This window comes from Aythya marila (assembly GCF_965140915.1).
Source record: "Aythya marila genome assembly, chromosome: 10".
In the NCBI taxonomy this organism is placed as follows: Eukaryota; Metazoa; Chordata; class Aves; order Anseriformes; family Anatidae; genus Aythya; species Aythya marila.
In genome coordinates, this window is record NC_139051.1 from 12,121,560 (window position 1) to 12,139,119 (window position 17,560).

The window sequence follows — 17,560 nt, forward strand, 5'->3', positions numbered from 1 at the left end:
TCAAGCCCGTCCCCAAACCCTCCTCCCGCCAGAGCTCGCTTAATGAAGGCAGGGCGGCCTGTCCCAATTAGTCAAGGGGCTTCGTTAACCAGGGAGCCGAGGGGGCTGCCAAGGGCTCTGTGTCTGGCCCCGGGCCCAGCGCTGGTGGAGCAGCGGGCATGGGCGGTTTGGGGTCGCCCCGGCACACGGGGTGATGCTTGGAGCCTGTCCCGACCCCGGCAGCGTGGCCGGCACCAGTGCCTCCTTCCAGGCTTTGTCCCCGCAGCCCCCGGCCTGGCCTGTGCCTCGCAGCCCCGCTGGGATCATCCTAAAAGGCTGCTGGTCCTTTCCCAAACCTCAGGGCTTGCAGCCAGCGCTTGCTCCTGCAGCCCACGCTCGGGGTTCCCCAAATCCCAGCTGGGCTGGCCCCAAAGGGGAGCACGTGGATCCCCCTCCGCAATCAAAATGTGCAAGGTTAACCCTAATTCCAACCCTATTTCTAATCCCAGCCCCTCGCCCCGTGCCTGCTGGGCTCCAGGCTGGGAGCAGCGTGGTGGGAAAGCAGAGCAGCTCCCTTCCCTGCAGCCCCAGGTGAAGCTGCAACCCCACAGGATCAGTGACTCACGCGGCGCAGCTGGATGGGGCCGAGCCAGCTGCGCCCCTCTGCCCACCCCGTCCACACACGCTGCAAGATTTGGGGCTTTCAGCACCGGGATGAGGCTGAACGGGGGCTGCAGCTCTTCAGGGCTTGGCTACCCGCACCAAAGCTGGGTGCACGGGGCTGGGAGAGCTGTGGCCCTAAAGCAGGGGGCTGTGGGGCCGGGAAGCAGCGCGGGGAGGAGGAGCTGGCCGGGCCTCAGGGGAAGGCGCCCGCGGTGGGGCTGGTTGGGACAGGCTCCAGGAATGTCTCCCAGCACCAGCCCCTCCAGAAACCCGGGCACAGCTCTTCCACACCCCGGGGAGCATCTCGGGGGTTGCTGCTCAGGGGGCAGACGGAGAGAGCCCCCTCCCTGCCTGGTGGCTGAGGGACGAGGGATGCGCCCGGCTGTGGGGTCACCGGCACCCCGGGGGCAGCACCGGGATGTGGGTGAAGGGCAACGGGGACGTGGCCCTATTTAGGTCCCCGTTTCAGGCCGTGTGTGTGTCCCTGCCCCTAAACTGTTGTGTCTGGAGGCTGCAGCCCAGATGCTGCCGCACACCAGCCTCTCACGGAGCTGTGCTGGACCCCGGCCAGCCCCGCCGACGACGTGGACACGGTGACAGCGTGGGGCCGGGACCCCCCCCGTGGCTGAGTCAGGAGGGATGAAGCAGCCCCGGGTCGGGCTGACCGCAGAGGCGTGGGCTGTGCTGGCTCTCGGGGACAGCGAGGGAGGGGAAGCGAGGTGTTTGCAACGTGCTGGGGAGGGAAAAGGGGCAGTGGGGGCAGCAGCAGTGGGAGCTGGCGACCTCCAGCTGGCTGCAGGGTCCCAGTGTCACAGCCTGTGTCACCAGCTGCTTCCCACAGGGGGTTTCAGGGGGGTGCCAAGCGTCTGGGGATGCCCGGAGAGGTGGCTGGGATCCTTGGGGGGCACAGGCAGGAGCTGAAGGGTCCCAGGAGGGGACGTGCCCAGGCTGCAGGGAGCGACCACCCACACAGCCTGGCTCATCCCAGAGGAATCCAGCCCGGGGCACAGGCTGCTCCCGGCCCCGCAGCCCCCACCCGCAGCGGGGAACGGGCTCTGCAAAGCAATGAGACCTGCTCACGGGGATGGGGATGTGGGGCAGGGGGGGGGACTGCAGGGACTGGGTGCACAAAGCTCCCCCAGCACCCCTGCATGGAGCCTGTGCTGCCTTTCCCCGTGCTGCCAGCGCCGTGGGGCGCACATCCCCAGCCCGCCTGGCACACCTGGCTCCGTGCAGCCCCAAAACCAAACCTCAGCCTTCTCCGTGGCAGCAAATTGCCTGCCCTGGGGGCACCCCAGTGCAGCTGGAACCGCCAAGCCCTCGCTGGGTGCTTGCAAGCACCCGCTGGGCTGATTTCCTGCACGATAAGGGACATGGGGACCCATCGGTGGTGCTGGAGCTGGCAGGGCAGAGCAGAGCATTTTGTTCCCCCAGCTGCCTGCAGAAGGAGAAGGGGAGCGGGGGGCGAGCCGCCAGCCCCCGGCACACGCAGGGCACGCAGGAGCGCGGCCGCGATGCGCTGAGCGTGACTCGACACGCCGGGCGGCTGGGACAGGCCGTGCCCGCCGGCACCCGGCTCCCCGCGCACGCCAGCACCGCCCTGCCCCGTGCCAAAGGGGCCCCGGGGCACTGTCAAAAGTCTGTGGGACGCAGGGCACGAGGGTGGCACTGCTGCGGGCTGCACGGAGCCAGGCTGGGGCTCCTGCAGCACCCCCAGGTCCTGTTAGAGGTGGGTGAGCGCTGTGTGACCATCTCTGCTCCATCCCTCCAAGCATGGAGGAGCTGGTGCCCAGGTATTCCGCCCCATCAGGGCCCAGAAAACAGCTCTCCCCACCCCAAGGGTGGCTGTAGGACCCCACAGACCTGGGAGGGAGGAGAGGACCCCAGCCACACGGCTGCTCGCTGGGCAGGGAGATGAGAAATGGGAAAGTGCCCCAGTGCTGCCAGCTGAGCAGCAGCGCCTCGAGGAGGGGCTGCCCGGTTTTATGGGGCTCCCAGTGTTTGTCCTTCCTTCAAACAACAGCAGAGACCTAAAGTGCTTACTGCTGGGGACCTGCTCTGGAAATGCACAGGAGCTTGTCCAAATGCTGCTCTCCTGCATCTCCTTCCCTCTGGGACAATCCCGCTCTAATTTCCCCGCTTTCCAGTCTGGGATGCAGATCTAAGCGCTGGGAGGACAGGGTGGTTGCTCAACGCTTCCTCTCTGCCTCGATTAAAGTGTTTCACAATCTGCAGCAACACCCCACGCCCCTCTAAAATCCAGATTTCTGGCAGTGCTCATAAAAGAGCCCCCGTCCTGCTCTGCCCGGGGCTTGGCTGCTCCTCGCACAAGGCCCCCCCCGTGCAGCATCACTGGTGGGAGACGTGAGGGGGGACACCACAGCCCGGCGGGCAGCCGTGGGCACGTGTTTGGGTGGAGAGGGGCACAAAGAGGGGCTCACACCACTGGAGAGCTGAGGACAGGGACTTTTGTGAAGGAGACATCTCTAAGCACGCCTTGGGTGAAGGCACTTTTACCAACCTCCTTTACCTGCACGGTGCCTTCCCAGTCACACCAGTTACCGGCACTGGGCCCCCAGCAGCAAGCCCACCTGCTGCAGACGCCGTGCTGAGGGAAGGATGGTGCGGGTTTGTCCATGGCCCTGCTGGGGCCAGCAAAGCAGCCCCATGGTCAGAGGATGGGGGCTGAGGGAAGGACGGGAGCCGCCGCCCGGGCACAGGGGGACTGCTCCCGGAGGGCTCTGTGCCGCTCACGAGACCAGACTTGTCCTCGGCGCTCTCCCCCGAGAGGCTGTGCCATTGCTCCTTGGGCTCTTTGGCTGGGTGCCCGACTGCAGAAGAAAAGAAGAGAGAGGACAAAACATCCGCCCTGCCCCGCCGGGGCGAATGGCTGTCTGTCACCATGGGAACTCCTCCCCTGTGCGGACCCATCCGAGATGACTCCACATCTCCGCGAGCAGGAGGCTGCGTCAGCGGCATGGCACGGGGCCGCCGGCCGCGCGGCTCACGCAAGGATCTCCACGGCCAGCTCCTGCAAAGGGCATGGGCGAGGGCTGCACCCGAGCAGGTCGACCCCAGAGGAACACCCCGGGGCTGGCAGAGCTCTGGTTTGTTGCAGAAAGCTTTCCTCCAGCACCTCTGCCTCCCTCCTCCTGTCTATCTGGAGGTGGGAAGAACGTGGGATCCTGCCCCCTGGATCCCCACCAGCTTCAGAAGCCACCAGCCCAGGACCATCAGCCCCCCAATCCTCCTCAGCACGGGCAAACCGAGTTCACCTGGGAGCCCCAGCCGCGCGTGCGAGGCGGTGACAGGAGATATTTGTGTTCCCATGTCACAGGGATCCCAGCCAAATCGGCACACAGCTGGAAGGTCTGTAAACAGGGGAAGCAGGAGAGCCGCAGCTGGGCGCAGGGGGACCTTCAGCCTTGTGGCAGCCAGCGCAGGGACAAGGGGTGGAGGTGCTGAGCTGCCACGTGGAGCCCGGGTGTGGGACACGCACGGGGCTGGAGCATGCCTTATCTTCCTGGAAGGCTTCTTGGCACGCCGGGGAGTTCCTCCACGCCTGGCGAGCCGAGGCAGCAGCTCTCTGTGGGGACGCAGCTGCTGGGCTCTGCCTGCTCCAGTTCCCCGAGTCGCTGCTGCTTGTCCTTGGACACTTCTCTGCCCCATGGCACAGCCAAATTTCCTGCTCCGGCCCCACTGCCCTCCCAGCACCAGCCCTCGTTCAGGCCGTGCCTCCACTTCCCCAGCCTCCCCCGAGAAGGTCGGGCAATACTTCCCCTGTCCATGGGGAATTGTTGTCTCACAGCTCCCTGTACCTGGAAACTTCTTCCTGCCCTGATGGGTAAAAGCTTGGTGAAAGTGTGCATCTTGATGGCTACGAGTGGCACCCAAGAGCTACGTGAGCTAGGTGGAGAGGTGACGGTTTTGGTGGATATGAATCTATGCAGAGTGAAGTAGCACATGGAGATCAAACGCCGATTTTCTGAAGCTGAATATATGTCAAATCCTAAATCTCAAAGCAGCACAGAGGCAATTCCCGAGGTAAAACTTCATTATTCAAATAACAGAGGAAAAAATCCCCCCTTTTTACCCCCTCCCCCCAAAAAATATCACCTCACTCTTATCCTAAAGGTAGCAAATAAAGGCCAGGCAGCACATTTCCTTTACAGCTTTATCCCAGTGCCTGCTCCAAACGCAACAGAAATAGCACCTGGAGCTGTTTTACAAACACATCGCCCACCTGAATCACCGTGCTGAGGGCAGGGCACCCAGGGCAGCTCCGTTTGCCTGTCAGGCTTTGAAAGTCACCACCCCTCTGGACAAAGCAGTGCCCAGCCAAGCCGAAGGCTCCGCGTCCCACTGGGGGCTCCTGGAGAAACCAGGAGCAGCGCTTGAGTGCTCGGGCTCCTGTTCCAGTGTCTTAATTACACAATTAGCCTCGCTCAAATCAGGCCATGTGGCATTTGACCCAACTTCCTCTGCTGTCCTTGTGTGGTCTGTGCTATGTCAGTCTCATGCCAGAATCGTGTGCGGAGCCCTAAATGATCCAGGAGCATGCGAGAGGCTCAGCGAGCACGCGGGAGGCCCAGGCGGGTGATTCAGCCCGTCCAGCAAATACACAGGGGAAAGGAGACACGTGGAAAAGTGAGAACCACTCATCCTCTTCGGGTGGCGTGTGGGGTAGGGCAGCTTTTAATGAGGATGCCCAGCGCTCAGACTCGTCCCCTTCCACACAGGCTGTGGAAGAAAGCGCCGAGACAATGAGGAGCGGTCCCGTCACTGTGCCCCACTCAATCTCATACCCGTCTGGGATGGCTGGCGCTGGCAGTCAGGCCTGGATGGGCCCTTTGTCCGCTTCTTTGCCGAGCGATGAATGCGCTGAGGCTTTAGATGAGCCTTTTCCATACTGGATTTCTGGATACGCATCCAGATACTGCTGCCTCCTGGCATGCACAGAGGGGTGAGGAGAAGCACAGGAGGCCAAGCTGGGAGCCAGGCACCACCCTCACCCCAATAACCGTAAGCCCTACTGCAGTGACACTTCATTTTAAGGAAAACCAAGCCTTCCTCTGAGCAAACCACATCATACAGGGGACATTTTGGGGAACAGACCCCTGGTCGCAGCCACCTCAGTTCCATCCCCGCACCAAGGGGTTCAAGCAGGACGAGGATGCGGCCACGCAAAGCGCCAGCAGAGCCACGTTTCTACCCCATCCTGCAAACCCCGCTCACCTACCGCACCCCCAGCGCTTCTCCAGCGGGAGACCTGGTCGGGAACCAGGCCCCCAGGGCTGAGGGCTCTCCTCCCAGAAGCTCGCTGGCACCGAGGGGAGGCACGGCTCCAAGTCGTGTTTGTGTGAAAGCCTCTCCGCAGCTCGCTGGTCCCCTGAGGACAGGCTTGGCTCAGCACCTATGATTAGTATCAACTGTACTTTCCAGGTGGGGGGGGGGGGTAATTAGTTCAGGTGAGGCAACTACCAACAGTTGGCTGCTGCGGCCCGGCTCTTGGCAGGCACCCGGCTCCCAAGCAAGCAGCTCACATATCAAAGGGGCTGCCTGCTCCACGGGCAGACCCACCCGGAGCATCTGCCCCGGCCCCGCAACCCGCTGCTGGGGGGCATGGAGAGCTCTTCCCGTCGGAGACCCCCAGCACAAGGCTCTAGCGAGGGCTCCCCGCTTTCGCTGCTGGGTTTTGTGCTCCTGGAAGAGCTCCGCGTGGTGGAAAGCCGCTGAAGGTGGCTTTGAGGAGCCTTGGGTGAGGGTGCAAAGCGAGGCGCAGCATCCTCCTTCCCCAGGCTTCCTCTCCTCCAGCCAAGAGAGGGAGAGCCAAGGTGTCAGGGAGGGAAAAGGATCGCCTAGAGGTAGGCAGAGGGTGTAGGCTTCAAAGAGGGAACTTCACACAGAGAGGATGAGACAGCTACACTGCGCAAAAAGGGAGGGGGCAAAGGCCAACGCGTACACCCAGCTAGGTTTTATCGGCGCAGCCTAATGGGATCCCAACTAACCTTCCAAGGGAAGTAGCAAAATAAAACACTTAAGCCATTGAAAACTAGACTGGTCAAAGAGCCCCGCTGAACAATCCGGCATTGTCCGGGCAGCCAGGAAGCAGATTTATTAGGTCACCCAGGCCATCTCCAGTTTCAGTGAAATTGCCCTGTTCTAGGGACGGTTCCAACTCCCTCCTTTGGCACTGCCACTGCCCTTTGCTGGGCAGAGGCGACCACAGGAAGGGGAGGGGAGAGCCCCAGCAGAGGATGTCCCTTTTTCAAGGTTCAGGAAAACCATTTAGGTAAGATGCTTCCTTCGTGCCAGACGTTTCCCAGTGTGGATTCCCTTGGACCCAGGCTGCTCTGATGGAGGAACAAAACCACACACCTACGGCTCTAACAGCGAGAGACCTGCCAACTAGATCAGAGCTTTGCTTCCTCCAGCACGGAGGGGCTCAGCTGCCAAATACCTGACGACTCTGCACGAACTCCCATTTATGCACCCCAAGCCCCTCACTAAGGCTCAGCGTGAGGGTAACTTTGCCAAGCACTAACACTCCAGAGTCCTCAACGGGTTTCCCCTCCTCACCTCCTCACTCCCCTCTCTGGCTGCTTGCAAAGGCTGCTTACCAAGTAAAATATCACCCGTGTGGCACCACAAACCTCACGCTTCTTGAAGTTGGTGCAGCGCCCGCGTTTCTGGAAGCGCAGACTTCCCCAGCACCCAAACACAACAGGCACTGCAAGGCAGAGTGCCACGGGAGCTGCAGCCAGAAGGTGCCAACAAACAGGAGGGCACGGCCCTCAGCAACCCCCAGCAGCACCCAATGCTGCTCAGCAGGGCACCGCTCCTTGCCTGCATCAGCCCAGAGCCTCAGGTTTTTGCATGGATAAGAGCATCTGAAAAAATACCTTCTGGTATCTTTTAATGCAGCCTGCCTTGCAGCAGCGTGTCCTCTGGGTGTTAGTCCTCCCTGAAGCGCCGGGAGCACTCTGCCCCGTGCAGCCTGCCTCTTCTGCACAGAACCAAAGCGCTCTGGAAAGCGGCAGCTGCAGAGGGGGCTGAATGTGTTCCTCAGTACAAAGTGGTTCAGGAGGGGCTGGGAATTATACAAGAACAACCGAGAAGATACCCGCAGAGAAAACGTGTAGGAAATGCTGAGGCAAGGATGCACACCTTCCTTTCCTTGTGCTTCCCACCAACTGTAAAGTGCCCTGGAAGCTCACCGAGGAGCAGAAGTCTATCTAGCAATGGAAAGCAGGATTACAGCCTAATTGCCATCACAAAACCAAGACAGAACCATTTACTGGTTCCACGAGGCTTGAGGCGTAAGCGAGCTTGTTTAGTTTGTTCAGCCCTCAGTGCACGTATAACGAGCCAGAGCTTGCGACGATAGTTAAATCCAAATTGCATCAAGAACATTTAACAGTTTCAAACTTGCCTAGTGTACGCAATGAGTTCAGACACACTGACTCTCTCATCAAGAATCCAGATTCAGCACAAATGATTTAGTACACTGGATTAGTCTCAAGTGCAATGACTAACTCTTAGAAACTTTTACACTATTTTTAAATCCCACTTGTCAGGACAGCACCTGGAAATTAAACGAGAATCCCTGCGAGATTTGTTCCAAAGGGGAGAATCAAGGAGCACCTCGCAGCTTCCCGGTGTAGCTGTGGGACTGGTGCCACCTGGTGGGAAGCTTTTCTCCAAAATTCTCGCTGTTTCATCCCGTCTGCTCTCAGCTCCACGTTCGTTCCCCAGAGGCAGGACATGGGAACACCCACTGAACACCACCGAAGCAGAAAGGGCTGCAGAGCTCTTTCAACTCTCAGATCACCTTCAGACAGACACCAACCAGCTCCTCAGCAGTCCCTGCTTGTCACTGAAGAACCAAGAAACTCCAGATGAGAGGTACCGTGTCCCGCTACAGGCTCTGGGATCACCGGATCACCGTCAATTTAAAGAGGTGATGGGAGCCCAGCTGGCCAGTTTGGCCTGAAGGTGATCAAAGTGACATTACACAGACTGTCCTTCTGGAGTTTACCTGCACACCCCAGAGAACAGGAAGGTGGCAGCCTTTCTGTAGATACAGCCTGATCTCCTTGGCAGGCAGGAAGGAGAGCACAGAAGTTTTCTCCAGACAAGGACCCTTCATTCTCAGGTCTGCACAAACAGGAACGCTGCAACCCCTGCCTGACCATGCTGCCGCTCCACAGGACATGGAGGAAATTGCCAGAGCTAGCTCAGCAGCCTTGTACCAAGGAAGAGAGCTCCTTCAACCAGCCTAAAGCAATGCCTGGCAGGACAGAGCCCACTCAGGAAGGGTGCAGACAGACGGGCAGGTTTCTAGCACGAGCCCTGACAAACCACGACTTCCTGGTCCATTACCTCAGCAGTCTGACAAAATTAACAATGCCTACACACACGGCCCAGCAAGACAAGGACTACACCCAGTAGAGCCAACTCCACGTAGGATATGTTTATTTTTTTTTTTTATTATACATTTAATACCGAGAAGACAGCCATTTGATGGGACTCCTCCTCGCCCCGGTACACAAGACATTCAGAGTCAGACAACGCCGGGAGCCCTTCCATGGTCCAGAGCTTCATTATGTCCATCCAGCAGGTACCCGTCCTAGAAACGGACCCAGTACATGCCACTGCGGATACGGTTGTAATCCAAGAGCTGTTCAATGGGACCTGAGTGAGCAGAAGAAGAGAATCACTGGGGTTGTCGTTAAAAGCACTGTGTGATTTTGCATGACTGTAAAGGAGGTGGTGGCAGAGCAGACTGCGCTCACAATCCAGAGCAGCTACACAAAAAAACAGGCAACTTCAGCTCAAACCTAAATCAGGAGAACTGGCAGATGCCATCTCCTGACATAAAAATCCTTACTGGTTTCCTCCGAGTCGGTTCACATTCAGGGAGCCGCCAAGTTACAGAGATTTTGACTAATTCGTTCCATCTCCCTTTTCAAAAACCCTCTCCCACTGCTCCGCTTTGAAGGCCCAGAGGAAACAGCTGCGTGGAGGAGGGGAATCCACAACACGCAGGAAGGAGAAGGCAGCGGAGCTGAGCTGAGCTGCTCAGGCAGGCTTCCCGAGAGGAATTTGTCCTTGGCCAGACAGACATGCCAGAGCAGCGCAAGAGAATCGGGCCCCTTCACTTCCCTTACATAAACCACCATGACCCCAGGGTAAGGACACCTGGCACATCCCACCGGGCCCACGCCCCGCCGCGGGACTCCCAGCCTTAGTCACAGCTCCACAGCAGGCAGGGGTGGGAGGACAGCCAGCAGCTCGCTGCCACCGCGCCTCCATCACCTGCGCCTTTGATCTCCTGGCAGACGTGCTCTGGCACAGCTCATGTTCGGAGGTAGGAGGGTAAGAGCAAAGAACCAGAGCGGTGACGAGGCCAGAACAGACATGTAAGAAGTGCCCGTACCTCGCTTCCGCTCAGCTCTTGACCCCCTCTTATTTTCTACTAATTCTACAATTCTACTAATTGCCTGGTCACTTACCGACCGCTGCAAGCGCCGGGCATTTGTCATAGATGTATTTACTGCAGACCTCCCGCACCATTCTTGCATCAACAGCCTAATGAGTAACAAACAAGCAATTAATGACTTAGGTTTCTCAAAGCTGGAAGTTGCTATTGCCATGACATATCAGGATGATTAAAAACATGCTGGCAGACGCTTGGGAGGTATCTGTACCAACAGTCTAGCCCTTGTCTGCAAGGAAGGCTCGTGTTCTGCACAGCTGTGCCCTCTGAGGGTACAGGAGATGTGGCAGTGTGCTCAGGGCACCCATGCAAAACAAAGGGGTACCTACAGAAATCCTGGCGTCCCATTCCTCCAGAGGGATGCGGCGCCCATAGTTTAAGAGGTGGCTTCCAATCGTTTCGCACACCGGAGTGGTACCTAGATGTTGAAGATATCACACTGTCAGCAAAGTAGAAACCTTTCTCAAATTTCACAGACTGATCGTGAGCCAAAGCAGACAGAAGCAACTCGAGCCATTAACCAGGTTCTAATGAAGTCTTGGGCGTTGTTACTACACCAAGCAGCTCCAGCAGAAAGCAAGCAATACGGACATTCTCCCTGCTCTCCCAAGTGTTACCACCAAAGCAGACCAGCTGGCAGATCCCAAATTCTAAGTTTAGCAAGGAGCATGCAAATGATTATACACTGGAAGCAAGAAAATGACCAGAGGTTTACAGTCAGAGCTAGTCTAGAGCACAACAGGCAGTGATCAGCTACTTTGACAACACAGGAAGAAGAACAAAGAGCAGGGGAAAGGGAATTTTGCTCAGCATCTACTAGTAGGACCGTAACATCTAGCAGAGCTCCTTCTTCCCACTGGAGACATCAGTGGTTAACCCTCTGAAAGCTGCATCCATAAAGCAGGACGTACCATCCAGCTGAGCTACCATGGCGTTTCGGAGATAGTTCTTGGCTCTCTTCACCTCTGACTCCGTGGTGCTGGTGCACAGACGCATCCTGCAGAAGAGACGGGATGACCATCGAAGCTGTTAACGATGTCTGTACTCAGACAGGGAGCATTCCTCCCTTTCCCAAGGCTCTGCAGAAATAAGCTGTTAACAGCCCTCGTGCTGCAGGCCTGAGGTTCATTCCTGGCCGCTGCAGAGCAGCTAAGAACTGGAAAAGCAACAAACAGCAGGAGGCGAGAGGAAAAAGCTCAAGCTCACGGGTAGGGAGCGTCAGCCAGCAGTCACGTGCTGAGTTACGCTCCCAGAGACCCGAACAGCTCTGTGCTGACTGCAGATCGCCCACCGGGCACAGCAGCGAGTGAGCTCAGGAGAAGAAAGGCGTGTCAGCCATTCCCAAACACAGCAAGCTGCTATGGAAACTGACGCTGAAAGAACGAGGCAGTTCTAAAGAGCCTGTTTGGACTCCAGCTGCTAAATCCCTTTCTCCCCTGCCAACTGCAATGTCTCTAGGGCAAGGGCTAGCTCCATCTGCTCCACGCACAGCGCGGCTCGGCTCTGAATCTCCAACGTAGCCCTGAACCACCGCTGAGATGTGTGAGCATAAAGCTGGACCAGCAGAAGGCCCCTGAGTGCTGGCATGGCTCCAGCAGCAGGGCACACACCAGTCACAACACAGCCTTTGGAAGGCAGGAGCTCTGCTGGCTTTGCTCAGACTTAACGGGACAATGGAGCTGCATCTGTCAGGCACCCAGTGGAGCCTCGGCTCTAAGGAATGGTCCCACTCGGATATAAAGAGCCAAAGCCTCGGCGTTAATGTGTGTGCCCTGGTTTCAGTTAGGTCAGAGTTAATTTTCAAGCCATGAGCCAAAGACCTGAAGAACCTCAAGGGATCAAACCAGCTCCTCCCAAGTCACATCCTGACAGTTGCAGAAAGCACCGACAGGATCACTCAACCAGAAGGCGAGTTACCCAGACACTCATGCAGACACAGCGCTCTGAGGACCTGACACGACCTCCACCAGCTCAATCACCTACAAGAAAACCAGATCTGAAACAGAAATGTTTGCCAAACTTGTACTTACCACTCGCCCTGAGCGCAAAACATCATATCATCTACGCACAGAGGATCAGAAACAAAATGGAAACCGAAGAGGCCGGTATCAGAGTAGGAGGTGTTGAACGTCTGGAAACTGTGGCAGAGTTTATGCTCCACTGCAAGCGCCCCTAGCCTGCTGGACAGATTCTGTAAATAAGGAGATAGCATCAGCCCTTCAATCTGACAGCTTCCTCAGAGCTCAAATTCTTTCCAGCTGAGCTGCTCGCATAGCGACCGCAGACATGACGGAGCGTAACGCTTTTCAAAGGAGAGCTTAATTTAGGCCCCTCAGGTGGTCAACAGATGAGGGTAACAGTTGGAAAAGTCACACACAACGGCCTAAGAGTCCATACAGCAAAACCCCTTCCCTTCCCGGCAGCAGATGAGGAGCTGGTATACGCAGCAGCGTAGGAGTGGGAGAACATGGCAAGTACAAGGCCTCTCAGCAGGGGTTAGCACAGTTATGCAGACAAAACAAGTTATAGATGAGAACAGATGTAACAGTGGGTTTTAAACAAGTTCCAACTGCTTTATAGTTGCAAGGCACGCTCGCACCGTGAGAAGACAGCTTCTCTGCCCTGCTTCCGTCCCCATCCCCGCTGACTGCTCAGCTCACAAAGGAGGAAAAGCTGCTGAGAATTCATCACCTGAATTTCTTCCGAATTAGCAGAGAAGGCTCAACTCATCTCCCAGCATCACATCTCCAGAAGTGCCCCGGCCCAGCCTTCTGTCCTATTTTCCAGGTTCCTATCACTTCCCGGTTGGGAACCACAACAGCCTCCCACAAAGCACCTTCCCCAGGGCCTCCGGAATATTTCACAGTGCAAGGCTCCAGGCTGTCCCTGGCACACCCCCAGGTCTCTCACCTTGCCACCTCCGAAGGTGCGGTCGTAGCATCCGATGATGGCGTTGGCCACGTGGAGGACGACGTTGTCCGGATCGGCCCATCCGGGCCCCTCCACAGCGAGGGCAACGTGGGCAACGGGCAGACCATCGTCTCTGGCACGGATCTGCAACGTCACCAAGGAGCAGGGGAGAACTGAGTGAGCAGGGGAGAACTGAGTGAGCACTGTGCGTTTGTCTGCTGCAGCGCCGGGCTGAGAAATCGGAGGGCTTGATATTATCCCAGTGAAATTCAGCTGTTTTTGGAGCCAGTTGCTCCAATACGGGCTTTACAACAGATGATGTAAGCAATAGCTTCACATTCTTAGTGGATTTGGTTTCTAAAACCCAACGCGTTGTGGCAACAAGGCTAAAGAACAGAACACGAGGGCACTACCGAGATACTGCATCATCAGCTTCTGAGATGCATAAACATTTTCCTCCTCAGAGGCACCTACAGCTGGTGTCACATTCATTCAGCAGTTTGGCACCACCGGCTTGTTTTGTTAGGGACCCAAACAACTTTACCTCGCTCCCTGTGAAACGACAGCGCGGCAGAACAGGCACAGCATCCTCCTTGTACGCAAAGGGCACCCCACTGAAGTGCTGCCTAGCTGCATCCACCAGCTCTTTGTGGGAAATACCTGGCAACAACAACGAGAGAAGTGTAGTTTTAAACAGCTCCATTACAAAAAAAAAGAAGAAAAAAAAAACAGGCTTCCCAGCAGCACAAGGATCTGGGTCTTACCTCCAGCAGCTGCCAGGACCATACGAGGTGCCTTGAAGTGAGTTTCAACATATGAAGCTAGATCCGCCCGAGTCAGATGCCTAGAGAACACACAGAGAGCTAAAACATCAGCTTCTCGGAGCTGGAGGGACGAGAGGCTTAGTTCACAGCGCAGAGACAGCAGTGCTGGTGTTGATTCTGCTTGTTATGGGGTAACAGTGCCTTTTAGAAGCATAATTACACTGCCTGGTTTCAGTTACACTGCCTGGTTTCCCTGTACTCTAATTCCAGAGCACAGAGAATGAAACAGGCGGTCAAAAGAAAAGTTAAGGAGAGTTCAAATGCAGACTAGAGAGTATCAACCCCTGGCCACCGGGCTACCGATACCCAAACAGGTGTGTGCTCAAGGCTTTACTGAGCACCCCTAGCTCTTAGTCTGAAGCACGGGGAAAGGTTCGGCCAGGCCCTAGCAGCATCAGATCTTGCCTGAAGACGAATTCCTCCTGATGAAGCTACTACCACGAGCTGCGCAGTGCACCCAGCCTGCTGCTCACTTGACATTCTCCGTGGTCCCCTCGACGGTGCGGGCCAGCGGAGTGCCCTGGTAAGCAGTGGCGTGGAGGTAATCAAAGGTGACATCCGCCAGGTTGCTGTCGGTTTCCTTCATCTCCTGCAGGATGACGCCACGCTCCTTCTCAATCTGAGACTCCTCCAGGGCACAGTTCTGCACGATGTCAGCCAGAAGCTCCACCACTGCAAGACGTTTACTGCGTTAGCAACCCTGCTGCCTGGCTAAGTCAGGAGTGCTACCTGTTCCCACACCGGAGAAGGAAAACCATCACTGGTTTAGCATGAAAACATCTCCAGGTCAGCTTGTGCTGCAAAAGCTGCACTGGGCACTCCCGACACAGTGGTTGTTGCTGAGCTTATTTTGTCAGCTCCATAAATCCACACACTGCTGAACCCCCACTCCTCGCCTTCCGCCTTCTGGCATATAGCGCAGACTGACACAAGAGCTTTGCAAAGCTGGTTTTGGGAACAAGTGAGCTTGCAGCCTTGAGGCACCATTTCTTGGCAGTGCTCTCTTCGACTGACATCTAGAACCTCCAATTTACTGCTCAGCCACAACCTCGTTCCCTGGTCAATTGTTAGGAAGTCTCCTTAACCTCCATAACTCTGCCAGCCTACCTTTGGGCATGTCCTTGGACAGGGCTTTTATGTAATAGGCAGTCTGCTCACGCGAGGTGTACCCGTTCAGGTGAGCACCCATGCTCTCCACTTCCTTCTCAAAGGCAGCGCAAGAACGCTTCTTTGTGCCCTAAAAGAAAGCAGGAATACACGGTTACAAAACGAACAGGTTTCCCCAGGGGCAGAACTAAACCAGTAAAAAAAGAACAATAAAGACCTAAAACAATAAAAGCTGTCATTTGATTCATAAAGCCAAGAGCAAGCACAGAAAGCAAGAGATTTAGAACTTGGTTTGTTTACTCTAGCTAAAGGTAGACTGAAATATATTCTGAAACACCAGCTGAAACCCAACAAGAAGGAGACGTATGCCAAGGTATAACAGCAGCTGAAGATCACATCAGTGCAAGCAAACCAAGTACGAGCAAACACCAAAATAAGAAGCGGGTTTCCAGCTATTCAAATAGAAATATTCTGAAGAAACCAGAACAGGAGCAGAAAATGACTTCCACAATCTAGCTCATCCCTTAAGGAGCAAGCCAGACGCTGCAGTTGCCTGCGATGGCACGGACTGGCTTTGAGTCAGCAAATTCCAGGTTCAGATGCCTTTTGTCCCAGGCCTGTCCAGCAGACACTTTGCTAATAAAGAGCTGTAGTCTCCAACCTCTGCTGATCCACTACCAAAGCCAAAGCCAAATAAATGGCTATAATGATGTGCTGCTTTCAGCTCTGCTATCCTGAAGAAATGTGCTTTGTAAGGGTCTTATGAGCGTGCCAGGTAGCAGCTGGGATAGTCAGGAATCACAGCATCAGAGATTCAGTCTGACTTGTTGCTCAGAAGTTTTTTCCTTTATGATAGGAAATACCAGCTGGTGAGAACTGCTTTAACTCAAGTATGTTTAGAAGTTGCCCCATATTCAAACAAAGAGCACCACGCAGACTAGGAGTACTTTTAAGGTTATTTTTATACCATGTGCAAAGTCTCTGAGATTCAGTGAACAGATGTACAGTCTCTTTTATCACCTAGAGCCTCTAAAGCGAGAGCTTAACATGCCAGCAAACATCTAGAACATTGTCTCCATGAAGTCCTATGCCAGACCTAGCACACTGCCTTAAACTTACCTTAAATGCCAGATGTTCCACAAAGTAACCGGCCCCATTGTTCTTCTCATTTTCATAGCGGCTCCCTGCCCCGATCCACACGCCCACCTAATAGCAAAGGCATCAAGCACACATATTAGAAGAGAACACAAACCTATATGTTCAAGCCTCCCACCACAAATATAACGGCAGGGAAAAGAAGTCCTCTCCACCGGTAGCATCAAAGTAGAAACAAGCACCAGCAACTGTTTCCAGCACACATTTTGTATTTTTATCTAGCAGCTTAACAAAAGCTTTCAGAAACTTTTGCCAAAGATATAACTACTTCTGGTTGGTTACTGCTTACATATGAGCCTATGTAAAAACTGTAGAGCTGAGGAAACTGGTAGAGCATGAAAGCTCAGCTATAGACTTGCACAGAGCTAGGCCAGCCTTTCTACTGCTATGTTACTCTGACCAATCAACAAAGTAAATTGGGATGGTCTGTCAGAAACCTCACTTCAAATGCTTGCTTGTCACTTCTGGAAAATCAGGCACACGTTAGGTAAGGATGATTGTTTCAAGCAAGGCCTTACCCTTTCCTAACCTTACCGTACACGTTGGCTGGCTGGACTCCTCGGAAGCCACACGGAGGCCGTTATCCAGGGTGGTGACTTGCGTCTCGGGAATATTGTGGAGTGTCTGCGCGTAGGTGGCGGTGCCTCGGCTCCTCGTCAAGCCCAGCAGGGGTGCCTGGAGGAAAGGCAGCCGTCACTGCCGAGCACCAACCGCCCTCCATAAAACAACCCTCCTGGATACCAGTAACCACCCAGCCCCCTCTCCTCGGCCCACGAGCGCTCACAGCCGGCTGCGAGGAGCCGCCCCGGGCCCACACCGGGCGCTGCCGCCTCACCCCGAGCCCTCACCCGCCGCCACCCGCCGCGTCCCCGTGACCTTCCCCGGCCTGCAGACGCGCTGCGCCCCGCGCCCCCACCGCCCCGCCGGGCCTTGCCGGGTCGTGCCGAGCCTCCCAGCCCCACTCCCAGCCACCACAACCCCCCTCCGGCCGCGGGCACCCACGCTGTGAGGGCGGCGAACCAGGGCCCGCCCGGCCGCCCGGCACAGGGAGGACGCCGCCATCTTGTCCCTGCCGCCGCCGACCGGGCTGGAGGGGAGGTGCGCATGCGCGCTGCGCCTGGGCGAGCCAGGCCGGCCCCCTCCCCTCGCGCATGTGCACGGGGGGGTGTACGGCGCCCCCTGGTGGAGAGACAAAATGGCGGCGCCCTCTGGTGGTGGGGCAGACAAAATGGCGGCGCCCTCTGGTGGTCGGGAGGGGAGACAAAATGGCGGCGCCCCCTGGCGGTGGGGGAGATAAAATGGCGGCCGGACCCGGCTGGGGGAGCTCCAGAGTGGGGAGAGAAGCCCTGGGAGACCCTGTCCTGTCCTGTCCTGTCCCCACCTGCCCTTCACACAGAGACGAGGCAGCGCTGGCTGTGACTGT

At 56.4% G+C, this 17,560-nt stretch overlaps 1 protein-coding gene across 1 annotated transcript; it reads right to left on the reverse strand.

Annotated features, from left to right (window-relative positions):
* Positions 1–9,100: 9,100 nt before the first annotated feature.
* Positions 9,101–17,271, reverse strand: UQCRC1 (ubiquinol-cytochrome c reductase core protein 1). The gene is made up of 13 exons (XM_082768555.1): positions 17,140–17,271; positions 16,672–16,812; positions 16,102–16,188; positions 14,983–15,112; positions 14,349–14,547; positions 13,816–13,895; positions 13,596–13,711; positions 13,052–13,195; positions 12,172–12,332; positions 11,053–11,138; positions 10,471–10,559; positions 10,158–10,233; positions 9,101–9,336 (listed from the first exon to the last, which is right to left on the reverse strand). Exons 1-13 carry the CDS (start codon positions 17,197–17,199, stop codon positions 9,272–9,274), a joined length of 1,434 nt encoding a protein of 477 aa, XP_082624681.1. The 5' UTR covers positions 17,200–17,271; the 3' UTR covers positions 9,101–9,271.
* Between the last annotated feature and the right edge of the window lie 289 nt (positions 17,272–17,560).

Coding starts and splice junctions, on each gene's coding strand:
- UQCRC1 (XM_082768555.1), bottom strand. CDS start 17,199: ATGGCGGCGTCCTCCCTGTGCCGGGCGGCCGGGCGGGCCCTGGTTCGC. Junction 16,189..16,671: donor CCAGCCAGCCAACGTGTACG/GTAAGGTTAGGA, acceptor CTTTGCTATTAG/GTGGGCGTGTGGATCGGGGC. Junction 9,337..10,157: donor CCCGGCGCTTGCAGCGGTCG/GTAAGTGACCAG, acceptor CTGCTCACTCAG/GTCCCATTGAACAGCTCTTG.